Genomic DNA, 17,447 nt, shown 5'->3' on the forward strand with positions numbered 1-17,447 from the left:
GACTTTATATTATTTTCCTTTTTTTTTTTAAACTTATTTTCGTAATTTGTGTCTTTTGCCCGAAATGTTGACTTTTCTTTCAAAACAGTATTTTAACTTTATGCTTAAATTTGACCCTCTCTAGACAATGTAACATTTTTTTTTATATTTCGGCTGTATTCTCAAAATTGTATTCCAACTTTAATCCCGACATTTCCAGGTCTTTTTTCAAAGTGCATAATGTAAAAAAAAAAGTCTTTCTCTAATTATTAATTTCTTATCTTCTTCCATTAGGAGTCTTACTATTGTCTGTAAACGACCATCAAACCTATCCAATTAGATCCAAACCTAATTTAACCCTTTCAGATGATAACCCTTCCAGGAAATGTTCTCTTATTGTCTATATGTTTGCCATGACTGAAAATATTGTAAATCTTTTCAAAAGTCTAGGAACAACCAAATCAGAAACTCGTCTTAATCAACTAGTGTTTTACTCCCTTTATTAAAACACTGAAACAATGTTTGTACAAACCACTTGAAAAAATCTCAAATAAAGATGCTTTTCAAACAAGGTTACACATTTACAACAATATATACTTGAATGTATATTAGTTCAATCTTAAAGTAGAACAGTGAGAACATTTCTGAGGCTTCATCCGTTGTTTTTGTTTTACAATCAAATCTCTCTCTATGTCTTTTCAAATACATTCTTCTCTTTATAGCTCTGGTGAATCCTTTTAAAAATAGCTTCTCTTTAACTATCACAGCACTCGCTGAGCTTCCCTATGGACCAGGCTCAGTATGGCTGCAGCTTTTAAAGTCTCTTTATCTTGGATCGATACAGTCAAGTCTCTGCTCTTTGTGGCCCCAACACCTCAGGCTCTGTGTGTCTGGAGACTGAGAGAGACAGAGAAGCAGCAGACGCAAAATAAATCACTTAAAAAAAAAAAGGCTTTACTGCTCATCCATATAAAGGTTCAATCATTGTTTGAGGTTTCTAATAAACCAAACAAACAAAAACAAAGGTTTTATCATTTTAAAATAACAGAATTAAAGTTGTTGGGAGATATGTGAAGTACTCGACTGTGAAAAGTATTCTTTAAAAAGGACAAGAAAAATTTTAAAGAAAAAAAAAACTTAAATTATTGCTTAAATTATTGTTACTCAGTAATGCAAACACATTATACACTACTGAACAATATAGCAAATACATCCTAAAGAGAACAGCAACAAAATGATGATAGTCACCACATAATGTATTCATGGATCATACATAATCTGACACTAACAACAATTACAAAAATACAAATATTTCTTTTCATTTTCAAAATTCACATTAGTGTCATTTGTTTACAATGAAGATATAATGAAGAACATTTTTAAGAATGTGGAATTTCAAAATGAAGAAAAATAAAAACATTTTCAATGGAAAATATATTTGTCTCATTTTCAGCTGTTTGAACCAAATACTGTCTCAGTTGTGTTATCTGTTAATGTTATCTCATCTTATTTTTACATTTGATAGTTTGGGTGTTGGGGTATTAAGATTGTTTTTGATTAATTGATCTTGTGCTTTCATTGTTGATTCGTATTACTTTACTACAGCTTCATACTGAATAATTTAAGTTATGTAAAGTGTTGAAGTCTCATATCATCGTTTTATTCATTGATTATATTTGCTTTTCTATCCATCGGAGTTATAAGAGGTGTTGATTGGAGGCACAGGCACCTCCTTGGTTCCCCCAAGGTTGTGATACTATGTGACACAAAAAACAAGGCTGCAGGTGTAATCTATGCTATGAAGAACTTCTGGCCAAGAGCTCCCCCTTGCTTTTCACCATCTGACGAGCAACTTCAGAAAGATAAATGGAGCTGAAGTTTCAAAACAAAGTTTAAAAGTCAAATCGTGCAGTCATTTCTAATTTTCCCCTCGTATTTGTGGTATGAAGTTTGGTTAGTGAGGGCGCATCCGATGTAGAGCTCAAGAATTCTGTCGCAACACTTTAAACTCATGAAATTCACATAAGCCTTTAATGTCCTTTTTTTATTGGTAATAGGTAAATATGACTCAAATAAGCCGACCTTTCTAGCATCAGGACCGTAGTAAGTGACGTTGTGACGTTTGCACAGGCTCACAGAGCTGCTGGTTAGCTGTAGACTCTTAGTAATGTTTACTCTATTCTGGAAATGTCTGGTGTAAAACTACTGACTAACTTTGTAAGATTTAAAAAAAAATTATAATAATGAACCGCCATAAAGCTATACAAAGACAGACAAATGTCTGCTTTGTAAGTCAGATGTCACATGTTGCTTTCGTGGACTTGTATGGTCAAGTCAAACGCCAGGATTCAGTAAAACACAAAACACATCTTTTAAGAGCTTTTTATTCGAACATTCAAAATGAAAAAAAAAAAAAAATCTTTACATAAACCATCAGACAAAAAGCAACAAACAAATACAAAAAATGTGAGATGCAAAGATACAGAAGCAAGCTGGTCATGTAAAAAGTCAGAACGCACTAGAGTGTTTTTTTTCTTACAAAGGTCAGGTTGAAACTGGAAAGCAACAAGTTTAAAGACACTAAAAAGATGGAAATGTTGCTGGAACACACTCTGCGTTTTTGCGCATGCTCAGCTGGAAGGTTTGTGTGGATGTACATGCAAGTACTTGCTCATTAGGTCCATAGGCTTCTTTACTGTCCCGTATCAGATCCAGGGAGGATCTAGTGCTTGTCGCGATGAAGGACGAAGCTACAAGAACGCACGGGACTGTGTAGTCATGTCCATTTGCATGCATGTGTATGTTAGCGCGACTATTTCTCTATTTCTGGCGGTAGTCGTCTGCGTAGGCTCTGTGATCATCCTGCTCTGGGAACTGGTCTCCATAGCGCCTCAATATATCCTGGAGGCTGGGCATACCCTGTGAGAGGGGCTGGTAGGACATGTGAGGTTCCTCCTGGCCACTCTGGTAGGGCTCGGCTTCATATGGGTCCTGTTCCTGCTGCTCCGCTGCCCCCTGGTGTTGGTCCTCCTCAGCGTAACGCTCAGGCTGGGCCCCGGCATGCGACAGCTCTGGCTCGACGCGACGCAGGCGGCAGTCGGGGTCGTGTTCAGGGTCACAGTGTGGGTTGGTTGGCTCTAGGACGCCGCTTCGAGATCCATCAGCATTCAGGTGGGGCTCGTAGGCTTCAGCAGAGAACGGGATTTGGCGATGGATCCCAGAGCGAGGATTGCTGGGCTTCACGGGAAAGCACTCGCGATCATAGCCAATGAAGCAGTCGTAGCCCTCCTTGGTCTTCCCTGGGGGACCTAGAGGGTGATGTTCCTGCTGGGTGGGCTCTTCGTGATTGGGATTGGAAAAAGGATACTGCTGCCTGGACGTGGGAGGACCTCGGCGATGCATGGAGGCCGCGGCCTCACGGATTGCAGCGAAAGGATCATTGGGGTTGGACTCTGGAGCAGCCTCCATTCGGGGAGCATATGGGTCGCTTGCTTGAGCTTGGGCCATGAATTGGCGCAGAAGTGCATATGGGTCATTTGCTGGAGGAGAAGCTGGGGCACTAGGTTGACGATACATAGCATAAGGATCAGTAACTCGGTTAGCATTTGCATAAGCATCCCTAAACATAGCGTAAGGGTCGTGGTTCTGCTCGGCCTGACGAGGGGCAGCACGAATGGCTGCAGCCTCTTCTTTTTCCTCAGATTTGTATGACTCAGGTGGAGTGGCAAATCTGGTGGCTGTAAGGGGGTTGCAGCCTTCCTCGAAAAGAGGGTTGCAGGATCCAGGACCAGCGGGGGCTGGGGGATTTGGGGCACGGGGTGCCTGAAATGAAAGTCATTATAATTAAGGCAAAAGAGAACAATATAATTTGATGTTACAAAAGGCAAATGTTAAAAATCTGATCTAAAATTTCAATAATGTATTGCAGTAATAAATGAAGCATACCACAAGGGAGGCAGAGTAGGCACAGAGGGGATCACGGACTGGATCGCAGTTGGGGTACTGCAGGTATAGACCAGAGGGGGCTTTCTGCACCAGTTTGGCTTTGCATTTAGGGTCTTTGCTAGGGTCACAGCCAAGGTGAGCATATGAGGGCACAGGTCCAGCAGAGGGTGCATAACCTTGGGCCGCTCTCAAGTGGTACTGCAGACACTCCACGTCATCAGAGGAACAGATACGCAGGAGTTCAGCCTTCTGCTCCTAAAGAGAGAAACACAGACAGACTTAGCATACTATGATTTATTGCACGGACAAAGCTTTGGATTTTTAGAAAGCTTCTACAAATTAGGATGAAAATAAGTTTAATTTAACATTGTGTGCAGGCCTTGATTTTTCGTATTCACTGCAGTGTGTTCATTACCTCATATACTTTTACATTGTAAGTTTTTTAATAGCATAATGAAGTCTAATTGAACTGAAAGAATTAATGAGTAACTGAGAGCGTACCTTAGAAAGGTAAGGCGCTGCAGATGGAGAGTAGTAGTAGAACCCTGACTGTGGGTCCTTGGCTGGAGCAGCAGACCTGACGTAGAGAGGTGCAGGGGCCTTCACTGGAGCTGGAGCTGGGGTGGCAGCTGGGATCACCAGGGGCAGGTATGGGCTCTTACCCTGGACCAAAGCAGCATACAGACAGTAGGGGTCCTTGGTTGGATCGCAGGTTTTTACTGGTGCAGGTTTGGGGGGTTCCGGTTTGGGTTTGGGCCTGCTGGTGTAGGAGGCCACACAGTTAGGGTCATCAGTTTCAGCGCAGGACTTGTATACCTCCCCCAGATGGCGCAGGTAGGCTTTGTAAGAGCGACGACCCTCAGCGCGGTTCTTGTTTTGGAGGTATGCCAAGTAGATGCGGTCCATCTCCTGAACCTGAGAGAGGAAGAGGAGGAGGAGGAACTTTTGTTAGAATAAGCACAAAAGCTTAGACTTCGTATATATGATGATATGAATTTCTCTGGTGTCAAATATGTGTTGCCTGCTTACAGGGTGGCATTTAGCAGAGCAGTTATAGGAGTTATAAACCAAGACATTCAGCTCAAGTTGCTGAAACGCTCAGTAGAGTAGAGGGAAACTGCAGAGTTTACTTTTAATTCTATTTGGAAATATAAAGTCACCTGCAAAGGTACAAAGAAATACAATTCATCGGTTCTCAATTATTGAGCAGTTTTAACCTTCTTGATGTCAAACTGCATAACTTCTTGTTTTATATGAAGACTTAACACTTAAATATTTACAGTATATATATCAGGGGTTCCTTCAAGTCACCTGCAATGTTTCTTAACTTCACACATTAAAATGAGTTACTGTTTTTCATTAGATGTCTTCCTGAACTGTCTAGTCTTGCCTCTGTATTTGTTTATTATTTATGTTCACTTACTGCATCCTGATTTCCATTCTCAGTGAAGAACTTGTACCATCCCCAAAAGTCGGAGTGCTGTTTGTACCAGCTGATGTTCCTGCGGTTGCGGATCAGCCTCCTGTGTAACTCTGCAGCAGCTGAACTCTCCTGAATATTCTCTCCTGCTGAGGCCAGAGACAAAAAAATAGAAAGATGGCACAGCTGATCCTAAGGCTTCAGCGCTCACTTGGACATCAAATTCAAGGACTTTCTCATGACTTTGAAAGTTTGCAACAAGATAGTCAAGGTCTTAAATTTGTTTACCAAGGGTTAGGCATCATTAAGCCATAATTGTTGTTACTTGTCAGCTGTGTGATGGATACCTCATATGATATAGCAATAATTCTGGTAAGTGCTGATGATACAGTGAAGCAAGGTAAAGTGTGGCGATAAATCCAGGTGTTACTCTTTAAAGTAAAAGCACCTCCTTGGACTTATATTTCAAGAACTTTAAAGGTCTATTACTCCAGTGATCTTACAGCTTTATACTTTGAATTAAAGAACAACTTAAATATTCACACTGGACATTTTTCCAATGATGAAATGCTACAAACTTCATATTGTTGTTCAGCAGCTATATGTATGTTTACTAATTGTTTGCTAGCTAACATTACTGTTATCTACCTCTTACTTATAGTGTGTTTTATATACTTTAATTATAACTGTTAATGCCTCCATATATTAACATTTATATTGATTTATTTCACCAGGAACAGAAAGTGGCTGAATGCTAACATTAGGAGTCGTCTTTCAGTAGTTAAGATTTAACTTTCCGATTTGAATCAGGCCGCACGCTTAAAGGACTATAGGTCTCCGTTAATGGGGTGCAATGTAAACACTAAGGTATCTGCACCCCACAATAGCTAAGTAAACATAGACCTATAGACCTATATGCTGCTAGACTTTGGAAACTTTTACATCTTTTACATCCATTTTCGCTTTCTAGATGACCAACTGAAAGCAGCGTTTAATAAATTTCGAACCGTTCGGAACTTTTTATAATTTAGCACAGCAGTCGGAGATGACAATTTAACAGCAGTTAATAACTTTGTTGTGAAATGGGTGAATGTGTATGCAACAAGTTCAGGTTCACATATTTACCATCTCCCTTCTGCTTCTTCACAACTGGTCCAGCAGACAAAAATGCTAGAAATAAAGAGAACATAGAAAACAGATGTAAAAAAAAAAGACTGTATCTACTGTTTTTTAAACGTGCCTTTAATATATAAATTACAAAAAATGACATCAAAGCTGAAACTGTTCCTGCGGATATTGTTCCTTAAGTAGGACAGGGGTAATTGGCTGTGCCTGAAGCTCTAGTGACTGCAGCTCTTTGTAGATTTTATAGGTGGGCCTTTAACTTCAAACCCCATGCTGTGCTTCCAAAGAGCTGTGTTTGCACTTGTCTCATATGTGTTCGTATGTGCACTGTTTGACCCCATGCAGCGAAGGGAACCGCAGAATCAGCTTAGGTTTCTTTCATCTCCGCAGGTAAAAGGTGTCAATGCTTTACATGAGGAGAGGAAAAGGGTGAAAAAAATGAACAGGTTTCAAATAGAGATCCAGAGGGGATAATTCAGGCTTATGTGACGCATGATGGAAGTGGGAAAACACCAATCTCCTGATTAAAAAAAAAAGAAGTTTTGATAAGCTTTGATGGCTGTAATCAGGCAGATGTGGAGTGCACTGTAGCGTGGAAAGTTTCAGATGATGGGTAACAAGCATGACTTTGCAGAGGAAAGAAAAGAGAATCAAAGAAGAAGCTGAAGGTGACCCGAGGTGATGGAGGGATGAAGAGGAGGAAGAGGGCGAAACGATGTTGTCTCAGTAGATCGGCTGTACTGTTTGTTTCTTTATGAGCCTGTAAAACACTGGCTGGCACATCTGGAAACAGCAGAGCTTTAAGAGGGCAGAGGAGGAGGTGATGCTGACAGGTACTAATTTTTTACAGGACCAGGGACGATGAAAGAAACTCCTCCTCCCCCTTTTAACCATTAAGTGCGTTTTCCAAAACCACCTTTAAAGGAAAGATAAGCTTTGACTGCTGTAAATATGTCAATCATGTGGAAACAGGTGGTGGTGTTGGAGCAGCCTGTTTTTATGTTGAAGCTTTATAGATGATGTATGAACACCACGGGCTGTGTTAGAGACACATTATGAAATACAACGTGGCACAGTTGAGTTACAATCACTCTTAGCCAGTTTAGCGATGACAAGATCTTTGACCATGAACTGATGGAGGGTAGAAACCCTGAGCAGTCCAACTAACCCTTCGCCTGAAACCTTGCAGGCCGGATTAAACAGCAATAACTCAAATGCAATTTATCTATGAAGAGGTTTAAAAAAAAAAAAAAAAAAAAAAGCGGAGTAACACTGAGGCTTCAGAGCAAACTGAAGAATGATATGCAGAATGTAGAAACACATTTTTGCACATTTTAATGCAGGAAAACTGTAATTTAATGGCACATATTATATTTCTGGAGAGTATGAAGATTAAGGGATTTTAAGACCAATTTTTGGTTAAAAAAAGAAAAAGAAAAAAAAAAGCGTTTTATACACATCGAGGTCCTAAAAGTTTCGTATGCTTTAAGGATTTTATCACATAATCCAGATCCACAAACTAAATTAATCAATTATCTAGAATATACTTTCAAACATCCCTTGAGTTTTTTAAATCATACAAATGCAATCCAAAGCCCACTGTTGATAAGTCTGTGTTGTGCTTTTCCTAGTTAAGGAATCTGAATACTTGATTGCATAAACTTTAATTTACCATGGACTCCATGCAACAGATGTTTGCAGATAATTGGATGGTCTGGTCCTCACTGTGTACTCACCTGGCAGCAGCATCAGGGCCAGCAGAGTGGCGACCAACACACCAGAGAAACTGGTTTTCCTCCTTCCAGCCATGACTTCACCTCCTCCTATCTCCTGCTGAAAAAACCAACACACATTCAAAGTGAGGCTTTCCTCTATAAAACATTCAACAGCATTACTGTTACACCTTAAAACTCTGCTTATTTTCTCTGCAGAGCCACTGTTAATGCTAACGTAATAATCAAAGCCGGAGGTGGAGTCACTTTTTTTTTTGTTGCTTCTCTCTGTAACTTTGAATTCGGAGGGGGGTTTATCATTTCAATGATATGGTTATGTTTCAAGTTATTTCTGTACAGCTGCAGATTTACTGGCAGATCTCAGAACAAGAACCCACAAAGATGATTTTGTACGCAGCGAGAATGCTCCCTTTTGAAGAAAAACTGCCCAAAGGTGTTTAATGTCTCTTCTTACGGTGTGCATGCATACACCTGGAGGGCTGTGACCCTGCAGCATGGAAGTGAACTAAACAAACATGGTGCCACTTAACTCCTGGCTCATCATAAAAAAAAAAGACAAAACCAGATTGCTTAGGTCTTAAACTTGACTCCATCCTGCACTTGAATCCCTGGAAAGTACCCGAAATAAACTAAGTAAATGAAGTCTCTTACCTGTAGTGATCTTATCAGCCTGTCTGTCTGTAGATCCAGATGTGGACTCAAATGAAGCCGGATGACTCAGTCCACCTGGACTCAAACTCTAATTTTGTACGAGTGTGTTTTTTTTGGGGGGTGTGAAAGAGGTTCCTCTGCACCCTGTCCCTGTGGGCCTTCTGACAGACTGCTCTGACGGAGGCATCGGACGAGGGTTATAAACCGAACACACACACACACACACACACACACACACACACACACACACACGCAACAGACACTCATTAACAGTCACACAGTAGAAACACATGTAGGGAAGCACCTGAGGGGGTCAAGGGCCACCGCAACGAGACGCCTGATTGGTTGGAAAACTTTCAGAAAGTTTTAGCCAATTGGAGGAACCGTAATTAAAGACAGAAAAAGAGGGAAGGTGGGAGGGCTTGAAGCAGACGTGGAGACGTGGATAGGTACGGGAAGTTGTCTATTAAAGTAAACAAACTTTACAATTTATTCTAAATATTCTACGTCACGTTTAGAGTTCGAGTCGGAGTCTAAATGATTTTAACGCACTAATCCTCCAAAACGGTAAAAAAAAAATAGAGAACCAACATCATTAGAGAGCAAACATCATGAAGGGGAGCTGAGGTGCCACATAAGCACTTCTCAGAGACCCTAAATGATGCCTAAACCACAGCTTCACACACACACACGCAGGGGACAGCTGGTCTACACATGAGGAATTTGTTAATCTACAGTTTCCTCCTCACTTTAACTGTGTTCAGGCATGCCAGCCTTGTGAGACACATGCACAGGTCTTTCTTTAAGGGTCTCTGCAAAGCCTGTATAGCTGTAATGTGTGATGCAATATCAGCACATCTGACTGGAGCAGCGTGTAATTTCACTAGGACTCCCAGGAGTCTGATGAGCCTTGAGTCCAGGCCGGCTTCTGAGCAGGTTTTTATTAGTTTATGCAGAAAAATATAGTCGGCTTTTTCACACCTGAAATGATTTAACCCAAATAATTCATGTTTATTGAGGACAAAATGAGTTTTTAATCCGAGTAGAGCTCAGCGAGAGGATCTGTTCTTTTATTGTCTCCCTATGATTAACTGCACGCACAAAACTTCTTTTCATATTTGATTTTTGTAATCTTGAGTCTGTTTTTTAAAGTTTGAGATCGGTCTCTTGACGGATTTTAGAGACTGGTCTTTTTTCTTTTTCTTCGGGGGGAGTTTTTTGCTTTTTTTGATTAAGAAAGCTGAAAAGAGACAGGAAGTGTTGGGAAGAGAGAGTGTGGGACGCCATGCAGCAAAGGGAAGTCGTATTCAAACCCACATCCACTGAGAAGAGGAGAACAGCCTCCATACATGAGGAGCGGCGCCCTGTCATAAGTGATTCTTATCAGTAACGATAAAGTAGAGCGGTTCCATTGGCTCCTCTTTATGATGACTGACTGCATCTTTATTCTTTGGCTCAGACAATCATTTTACAGCCCGAGTCTGTACCTGAAGAAGACCGCTTCATTTATTGTTTTTTTTGTTTTTTTTTAGCATTTCCACATTTTTTGCAGCCCCCTTTTCCTGTCCCATCCCGTCGTGCCCCGGCCGAGCATTTAGCGGTCATGTTAACACAGTATTTCGTATGTAATTAACGTTCGCTAACAGGTGTTTCGCAGAGCCAGCAAACCTACAATCCAGCCAGGAGCAGATTCAAACACGACAGCGCCAAAACCATACTCATAATTTTCTCTGAAGGTGGAATGTGAGGGATTTAAAGACACCTGGTTCACCAATGAAGACAGCTTTTTTTTTTTAAACAAAAGAGGGGAAAAAAAGGCTTTATTCAGGCGTGGTGTTGTGGGACATGTTAGGGATATAAATAAGACAGAAGCTGTGGTCAGAATGAGAACGATTTCATTTTCTCCTCGACACGTTCGCAGTAAAGCACAGGCGTTCTGCTGCTGTGGTCACTGCAGGTCGTCGTCGTCGAACAGATCCTCAAAGTCTGCAGGTAGAAAAAAAGAAAACGGAGAGCAGGGTTAGAACCAGTCCAGCCGTTGTCTCAACTATAACATCCTTACCTCTGAATTACATGTCGGCCACTTTTCTGCAACTTTCATTTAGATTTTTTTTTATTTTTTTTAAGCTTTTTGTTGTTTACTTATTAGATGTGCTGCAAAAATGAAGCCACGTGCATTAGTAACAAGACACTTAATGAGACACACTATGCTGGATGCTGAAACAAAGAGCGGTTTGTCTCTATGGTTCACCTGATGAGTATAAAAAAAACACTGAAGATAATCCCGACGAACAGCAGGTTGTTAAAACTGAAGCTGAGGACATTTTCCACATCATGAAACAAACCTTGTAGTCACAGAATGACACAGTGTGTGTGTGTAGGGGTCACTTCGATCACTTCGTCGGCCAGTACAAAAAAAGTTTTTTTTAAATTAGCTCTTCTTTGACCACTTACATCTTTGGCTTAAATGCCGTCGGTTTCTTACCAATTTAAAAAGTCCTCTGACCTTTTGAGTCATCTTTTGGTGAGCGTTTGTAACAAGACGCATCCATCACGATGTGGAAAGTACAGAAATATTCCTCGAGGGTCTTTCAAACTGGGAAACAGACTCAAGGTGATTTGCAGCTATAAAGCAACACGTGATGTCGGCTTTAATCTGACATTTTTACACCAGTCAGCTCAAATGTCCGCAGGCGGAACCTGTCAGCTCACCAGGCTTTGGGAACTCTTTGTTTCATGTCTGTGTGGTTTCCAGGAACAGGATATTCCTGTGTTCAGCTTAATAAGGGACAAGTGAGTCCAAAAAAAAAAAAAAAAGCCTTCCCCATGGCTACCCAGAACCCATTGCAATTTATTACACTGTAACCCCCCCCCCCCTCGACTCCAACGCTAAACCTTCTTTTCACAAGTGGGTCTAAAAAAACTTATCCGACTCTGTTAAGTTTTTTGTTTTTTTTAAGGGCTGAACATGTTATTGTCACGTTTACGTCAGGTCACAGAACAGCTGACGGAGCCTCATTTAGTACCACCTGACTTCGTCCTCTGAACTCTTCAGCGGTCGTTTCTATTGTATTAGACAACGTCTGTTTTGCAATCGTGCAAAGATTTCGACGACAAAGTACTGAACGTTTAGTCCCGGTCACTACTTTTCAAGGAAGGCAAAGTTTCTTTCAGCTTTTTATCATTTGCGTTTCCAATGAAGCCAACAGACTAAACACACAGCTGGGCTTATTTGTCCACTGAAGTCCGACGTCGTAGCCTTTTTTCCCCCCACATCATTTCAGTCAAATTCAAAACCTCATTATTGCAGTTTGATGTTTTGTAAGCCGAATTTCCCCCACAGGGTAAATGTGTAGAAGAGCCTGGACCACAGCACTGGTTTGTTTGTTGTAAATAGTAGATCGGCAGATTCATCCTTTTTTGCAGTTATTGGGCCATCACAGTAAGTCGGTGTGCAAGCCCCCCCCTCAGTGTTTCAATCCTTATTTATCCCAGGACAGGACCTGTGTGCAGGATCTGCCCCGTCCAGCAGTCTTTGGAAGTGTTTCCACCACACACCTTAAAGCGGTCTGTCCGCGAGCAGCATGTTCTTGTCAAATGTTTTTCTCTTTATTCCTGAGTGATCTTGTCGATTTGTAATCTTTACGACACACACAGATCCTTTTTGGTCTCAGCGTGAGGTTGGAAAACACAGTTTCTTCAAATGTTTCTCGAGGAAAGTTCCTGCAGCAGAAGGAGCTTCGGGTTGATGAGTTCCTTTAGTGCCACAGAAAACGTTGTTTCTGATGAAACCTTTGAGGTGCATTGTTCTGTACACAAGCTGTCAGTCAGTCTAACTCTGTGTACCAGCTGTTTCACTTTCTGACTGAAACACAGCATTCAAACGTTTTCGGCGCATTTCATTATCGTCATGAGGCGACTCCCTGTTAGCGCCTCATGCAAGTTTGTACCAATCATAAGATTTACCCATCTGACAGTTTCAGTGTTTACAACCCAGGTGATCCAAAATCCCTGGGTCCACGTGTGTGTGTGTGTGTGTGTGTGTGTGTGTGTGTGTGTGTGTGTGTGTGTGTGTGTGTGTGTGTGTGTGTGTGTGTGTGTGTGTGTGTGTGTGTGTGTGTGTGTGTGTGTGTGTGTGTGTGTGTGTGTGTGTGTGTGTGTTTAAAGCAGCTGACTGGCGAGGTGTCCCGCTGAGTTTCAGTCTGACTGCGGCCATAAACTCTCTTTACCATCCAACCTCTCTCCTCCTTTCCTTCTTTTCTTTTTAACAATCAGCTCTTTTTTTTTTTTTTTTCTAGGTCATGTGCTGCTGAGCCAAAAATTGTTTTGGCCCGCAGCCGACGCTGCAAGACGAAAAAAACCGATTAGCTTGGTGCTTTTGTGCGTCCTCTGCGTGCGTGTTTATATGTGTGAGGAACACATTAACTTGTGTTTACGGGGGGAATAACGGGATTTTTGAGGGTTAATTAAAAGAAGACATTGTGGTTTAAGCAAGAAACAGGATAATGTGTTTCCACTAAAATTCATTTTCAAAATGCAGATTGTTAATAAGCTGCGTCTCCCCTTTATTAACAGCTGAGGAAATATTGGAATATTCTGGAAGTGATAAAGTTAATTTCTTCTCGAAAAAGCTTCTCTCATGATGTGCTGCCAGTAAAGAGATCAGGAAGCTGAAACACATGGCAGAACTGTTCCACACACCAGAACGTAATAAAACATCTCTTTAGTTTAACCTCAAGAAGAAAACTTAACGAGAGAAATAATAAGACTGAGTGACAAGCAGGCGTTAACCCGCTCTCATTATCGTTATTTGGTGCACACTGGGTTTCTTTAGGGATGTCACATTATCACAAAACTGTTCAGATAAGTTCAATAGCTTATCACATCACAATCATCAGTGTCTACTAATAGGTGCGGGTAAAATGTAAGAAAACAGACAACCGTTCACTTGCTTTAGTTATCAACACGTAGAGACGATTATTGATGCTTTTTAGTAGCATCATGCTACATGTCTTTGCTTACACAGATTACTTTCAAATAAAAGAATATAAAAACTTTTTGACTTAAACATGTTTTTCATGTTTACTTTTTAATACTTCAGAGAGTATGTCAGATAAGATATTACTTTATTGATCCCCAAGGGGGAAACTTGGGCGTTGCAGCAGCAATACAAAAATCAAAAAGTCAAAACTGAATAGAATAGTAACATAAATGCAATTTGAATAAATTTTTTTTTTTTTTTTTATAACAAATAGGGGAAAAAGCGCCCCAGAAGTGTGTGATTATAATAACATCTTTGATTTCTCATGGACTCTACAAGCTTTTTTAGTGCTGACCAAACACTCTGGATGATGAAAAAAGTAAAATAAAGAAATGAAGACAGACACCTACCATTAAAGAAGTCAGAGTGCACTGCTTTTTCATTGGCTGCCAGGTCCATGAGCAGACCGCTGCTGCCCCCTGCCTGTCAACACACAGCACTGCAACTGTAGTTCACATAACAAACTGAAACACACAAATGACTATTTCCCTTTAAATACAAAAAGATGTTGTCACAATGAAACAAACTAATTTTTTTTAATGAAAATATTCAGTAAACAGAAAATTCAGAAATTACACATCCAGAAATCGTACATGAGTCCAAATTACTTTTACTGTGTTTATTTAAATTAAATTATTTATTGTATGATGTGAAACGATCAGAACACCTCTTATGACAGTGAGAAAATAAATAACAATAATAATGATGGATTTATCCTTAAAAAGTCAGAAATCAAAATACAATAACTAACCACAATGAATTCCCTTAAACACTAAATAGCAAAACAATTACAAAAACAGAAACGCATCCTTCGTGTATGAGGTAGTAATGCTGATTTATATAAATAGGATATATAAATATATTTATAAGTTAAACAAATATGAAGCCTAATGTAAGTTAGTTTCTCACTCGCTAAGCTAACTAGGCTAACGTTAGCCTTTTCTCTCCACGTCGATAAAAGTACCTCGTCCAGGTCCACGTAAGGTCCAGCTCCTTCAGGAAACATCTCGTCCACTGCAGGTTTCATTTTGTTTTGGCTTCAATAATAATTACTTACAAAAAAATGTTGTTTTGGGAGCTCACGTAAACAAAACGACGCTGTGTCACACTAAATTGGGTCCGACTAAAGAAGAGTTCCGGGTGTTTCTATTTCTTCTTCGGTGGTTTTTTAAAGGCGGTTGCCTTGACCGCTTCCTACTGGTTTCAAACCTAAAACATGCTGACTATAATAAACGTATAAATAAAGAAGACAAAATAGAACAATATGCTGATAATATTTATTTCCCACCCTCTCACCCAAAGCCCTGAGAGGACCTGAAGACTTCTCTCCCTCATCATACAAAATTCACAACAATTGAAATTCTTTTACCTATTTCCTCCCAGCTTCAGCAGCACAGTTTATCATGAAAGCTAAGCTCTTAATCTTGCTGCTACTCTTTATTTCCTCTGTCAGACTCCTGGCCGTTCCCTGTTGTTTGAATCACTTTCTTTTCTTCTCATGTGCTCGCGTTTGGACCTCCTCTTTACTTTCCATCTCTCACCTTTTCTTTGGGCCGTCTGCTCCCCAGGCCGAAGGGTTCTGTTCTTCAAAATATGGCTGTCTTTATCTTTATATATCCAAATCCAAATCCCACCCAGGTGTTTCAAATACCAGCCTTTTGCCTCGCCATACTGCATATAACTATCTTACCAACACCACACATTCAAGAAAAAATACACAATATAAAGACATTGCTTAATTTGGAAAAATGTTTATTCAGATGATATCATACATTTCCTCAGAGGAGCTACATCTGTTCTTTATATGTTTGACTAGCCTACAATCAGTAGCCTCTTAGACTAGATACTCTATATTCTTTCAACTCTTTTTACACTGTGTACTACGGTCTCTTCCTTCTCCTCTCTCAGTGCTCATGTCCCGCGTTGGTCTCATACCCCAGGGTGTCCCCGAGGTGTTGGTGGGCATAGAAGGCCCGGGCCATCTCGTTGATGTGGTTATAGGCACCGATGGATCTGAAGTATTCAACGTAGTTCCAGAAGTCAGAGGTGGAATAAGGCCAGTAAGGGACACCTGGAGGCTCATCATAAGGCACTGAAGATGAGCAGGACACAACTGTGTTAAGGTAATGTGGTCCAACCTCGTGTGTTCATGTGTTTTCATTCAGTCAGATTATCATGTACAGTTTTCAGTCGAGAGGGTATGAAACGTTATAATATGCAAAGTAACTACAGCGCTCAGATGAATTTAATGGGATAAAAATACCATATTTGCCTCCAGGAGTCTGTGGAATTGACTTTTAAAGAAAACATTTACAACATACATTGCAAGATTAACATTAAAACAAATATAGTAGAGAAGGAAGTGAAAGAAAGGAACATCTGTGGAGCATTATGTGTCCAAATATGTATGCATCCTAAAAATAAAATGTTTTTTATATACAATACCTCCTTCTGGGATGACTCTGGCCTCTGTGAGGAGGAGGAAGGAGAAAAAAAAATTAACCTTCTCAAACATTCCTCGGCTTTCTGAGCACAAAGACAGGATTCAAGATCAGAAAACTGAACTCTCCCAGTGGACTTTAGGATACCCTCCCCAAATATTATTTTTGACCAATCCACGCATGCACACACACACACACACACACACACACACACACACACACACACACACACACACACACCCATGCCTACACACACACACCTGGACAGAGACCTCTTTGTGCACATGCAGTCACTAACAACAAATAATGTCCTTTAAATGCAAAGACAGATAAAAATATTAAAGCACGCATATACACACTTTGTTATACTTAATCACCATTGCTATTTTACCATAAACACAAAGTGAGTTGCCTTGAAAAAAAAAAAATATATATATTCTGCTGTATTATTTCCATCTTTTTAAAAACTCACCACTGACAAAAAGGCAGAGGAGAACACCGAGCAAGATCAGCACCTTCATCTTCTCTCCCTACAAGAACACCAATGCCCATCATGCCTCAGGTTTCAATCCAGTAAGTCAAGTCACGGTACATTCATGCAATTTAGAAATAGACATATTTCTTAAAGTCTAGCTCTGAAAGTTGTTTGTTGAAAGTATTTAGATAAAGATGGATTTTTTTTTACCTGTGAATGTTCTTTGTGAAGCCCTGCAGAGACGCTCTCCCTCCTGCTTCACTGAGACCTGTGGTGTGTGGTGAGGCTCAGTGTGGAAGAGCCAATAGACTGAGAAACACACACACACACACACACACGCACATAAACAAACACGCACACACACACACACCCCACTGTGCACGTCACACTTACACTTACACGTCACTCTTCTATGATTTTTCGAGCTGGCAAAAATCTCTTTCTTCTTTTATTGACGATACAAACACAGTTATTCTCCTTGGTTGCTTTACTTTAAATATCTAATTTATATATTTGTTAGTTTTCTGTTAAAATTCAAGAAAGTGAGTCAGTGAAATACTAAAACCAACTTATTTAAATCCTGAAGTGAGCCTTTACATTTCTCCTTTAAACATCTTTTTCATCGTTTCTACTGACT

At 40.3% G+C, this 17,447-nt stretch overlaps 3 protein-coding genes across 4 annotated transcripts; all 3 read right to left on the reverse strand.

Annotated features, from left to right (window-relative positions):
- Window positions 1–2,451: 2,451 nt before the first annotated feature.
- Window positions 2,452–8,873, reverse strand: and1 (actinodin1). Its single transcript, XM_079361612.1, has 7 exons — window positions 8,854–8,873; window positions 8,206–8,302; window positions 6,470–6,514; window positions 5,348–5,493; window positions 4,426–4,839; window positions 3,925–4,179; window positions 2,452–3,801 (listed from the first exon to the last, which is right to left on the reverse strand). Exons 2-7 carry the CDS (start codon window positions 8,276–8,278, stop codon window positions 2,800–2,802), a joined length of 1,935 nt encoding a protein of 644 aa, XP_079217738.1. The 5' UTR covers window positions 8,279–8,302; window positions 8,854–8,873; the 3' UTR covers window positions 2,452–2,799.
- Window positions 8,874–10,656: 1,783 nt separating this feature from the next.
- Window positions 10,657–15,044, reverse strand: cops9 (COP9 signalosome subunit 9). Its single transcript, XM_079361698.1, has 3 exons — window positions 14,859–15,044; window positions 14,245–14,317; window positions 10,657–10,839 (listed from the first exon to the last, which is right to left on the reverse strand). The coding sequence occupies exons 1-3, from the start codon at window positions 14,919–14,921 to the stop codon at window positions 10,802–10,804; spliced, it is 174 nt and encodes a 57-aa protein (XP_079217824.1). The 5' UTR covers window positions 14,922–15,044; the 3' UTR covers window positions 10,657–10,801.
- Window positions 15,045–15,677: 633 nt separating this feature from the next.
- Window positions 15,678–17,157, reverse strand: otos (otospiralin). Of its 2 annotated transcripts, XM_079361793.1 has the most exons (4): window positions 17,021–17,157; window positions 16,808–16,865; window positions 16,340–16,363; window positions 15,678–15,986 (listed from the first exon to the last, which is right to left on the reverse strand). In XM_079361793.1, exons 2-4 carry the CDS (start codon window positions 16,854–16,856, stop codon window positions 15,799–15,801), a joined length of 261 nt encoding a protein of 86 aa, XP_079217919.1. In that variant the 5' UTR covers window positions 16,857–16,865; window positions 17,021–17,157; the 3' UTR covers window positions 15,678–15,798. The 2 variants fall into 2 exon arrangements, with proteins under 2 accessions (XP_079217919.1, XP_079217920.1); XM_079361794.1 differs by lacking the exon at window positions 17,021–17,157 and having other exon boundaries at window positions 16,808–16,965.
- Window positions 17,158–17,447: the final 290 nt, after the last annotated feature.

The sequence above is a fragment of the Symphodus melops genome (assembly GCF_947650265.1).
Source record: "Symphodus melops genome assembly, chromosome: 14".
Classification (NCBI taxonomy): domain Eukaryota; kingdom Metazoa; phylum Chordata; class Actinopteri; order Labriformes; family Labridae; genus Symphodus; species Symphodus melops.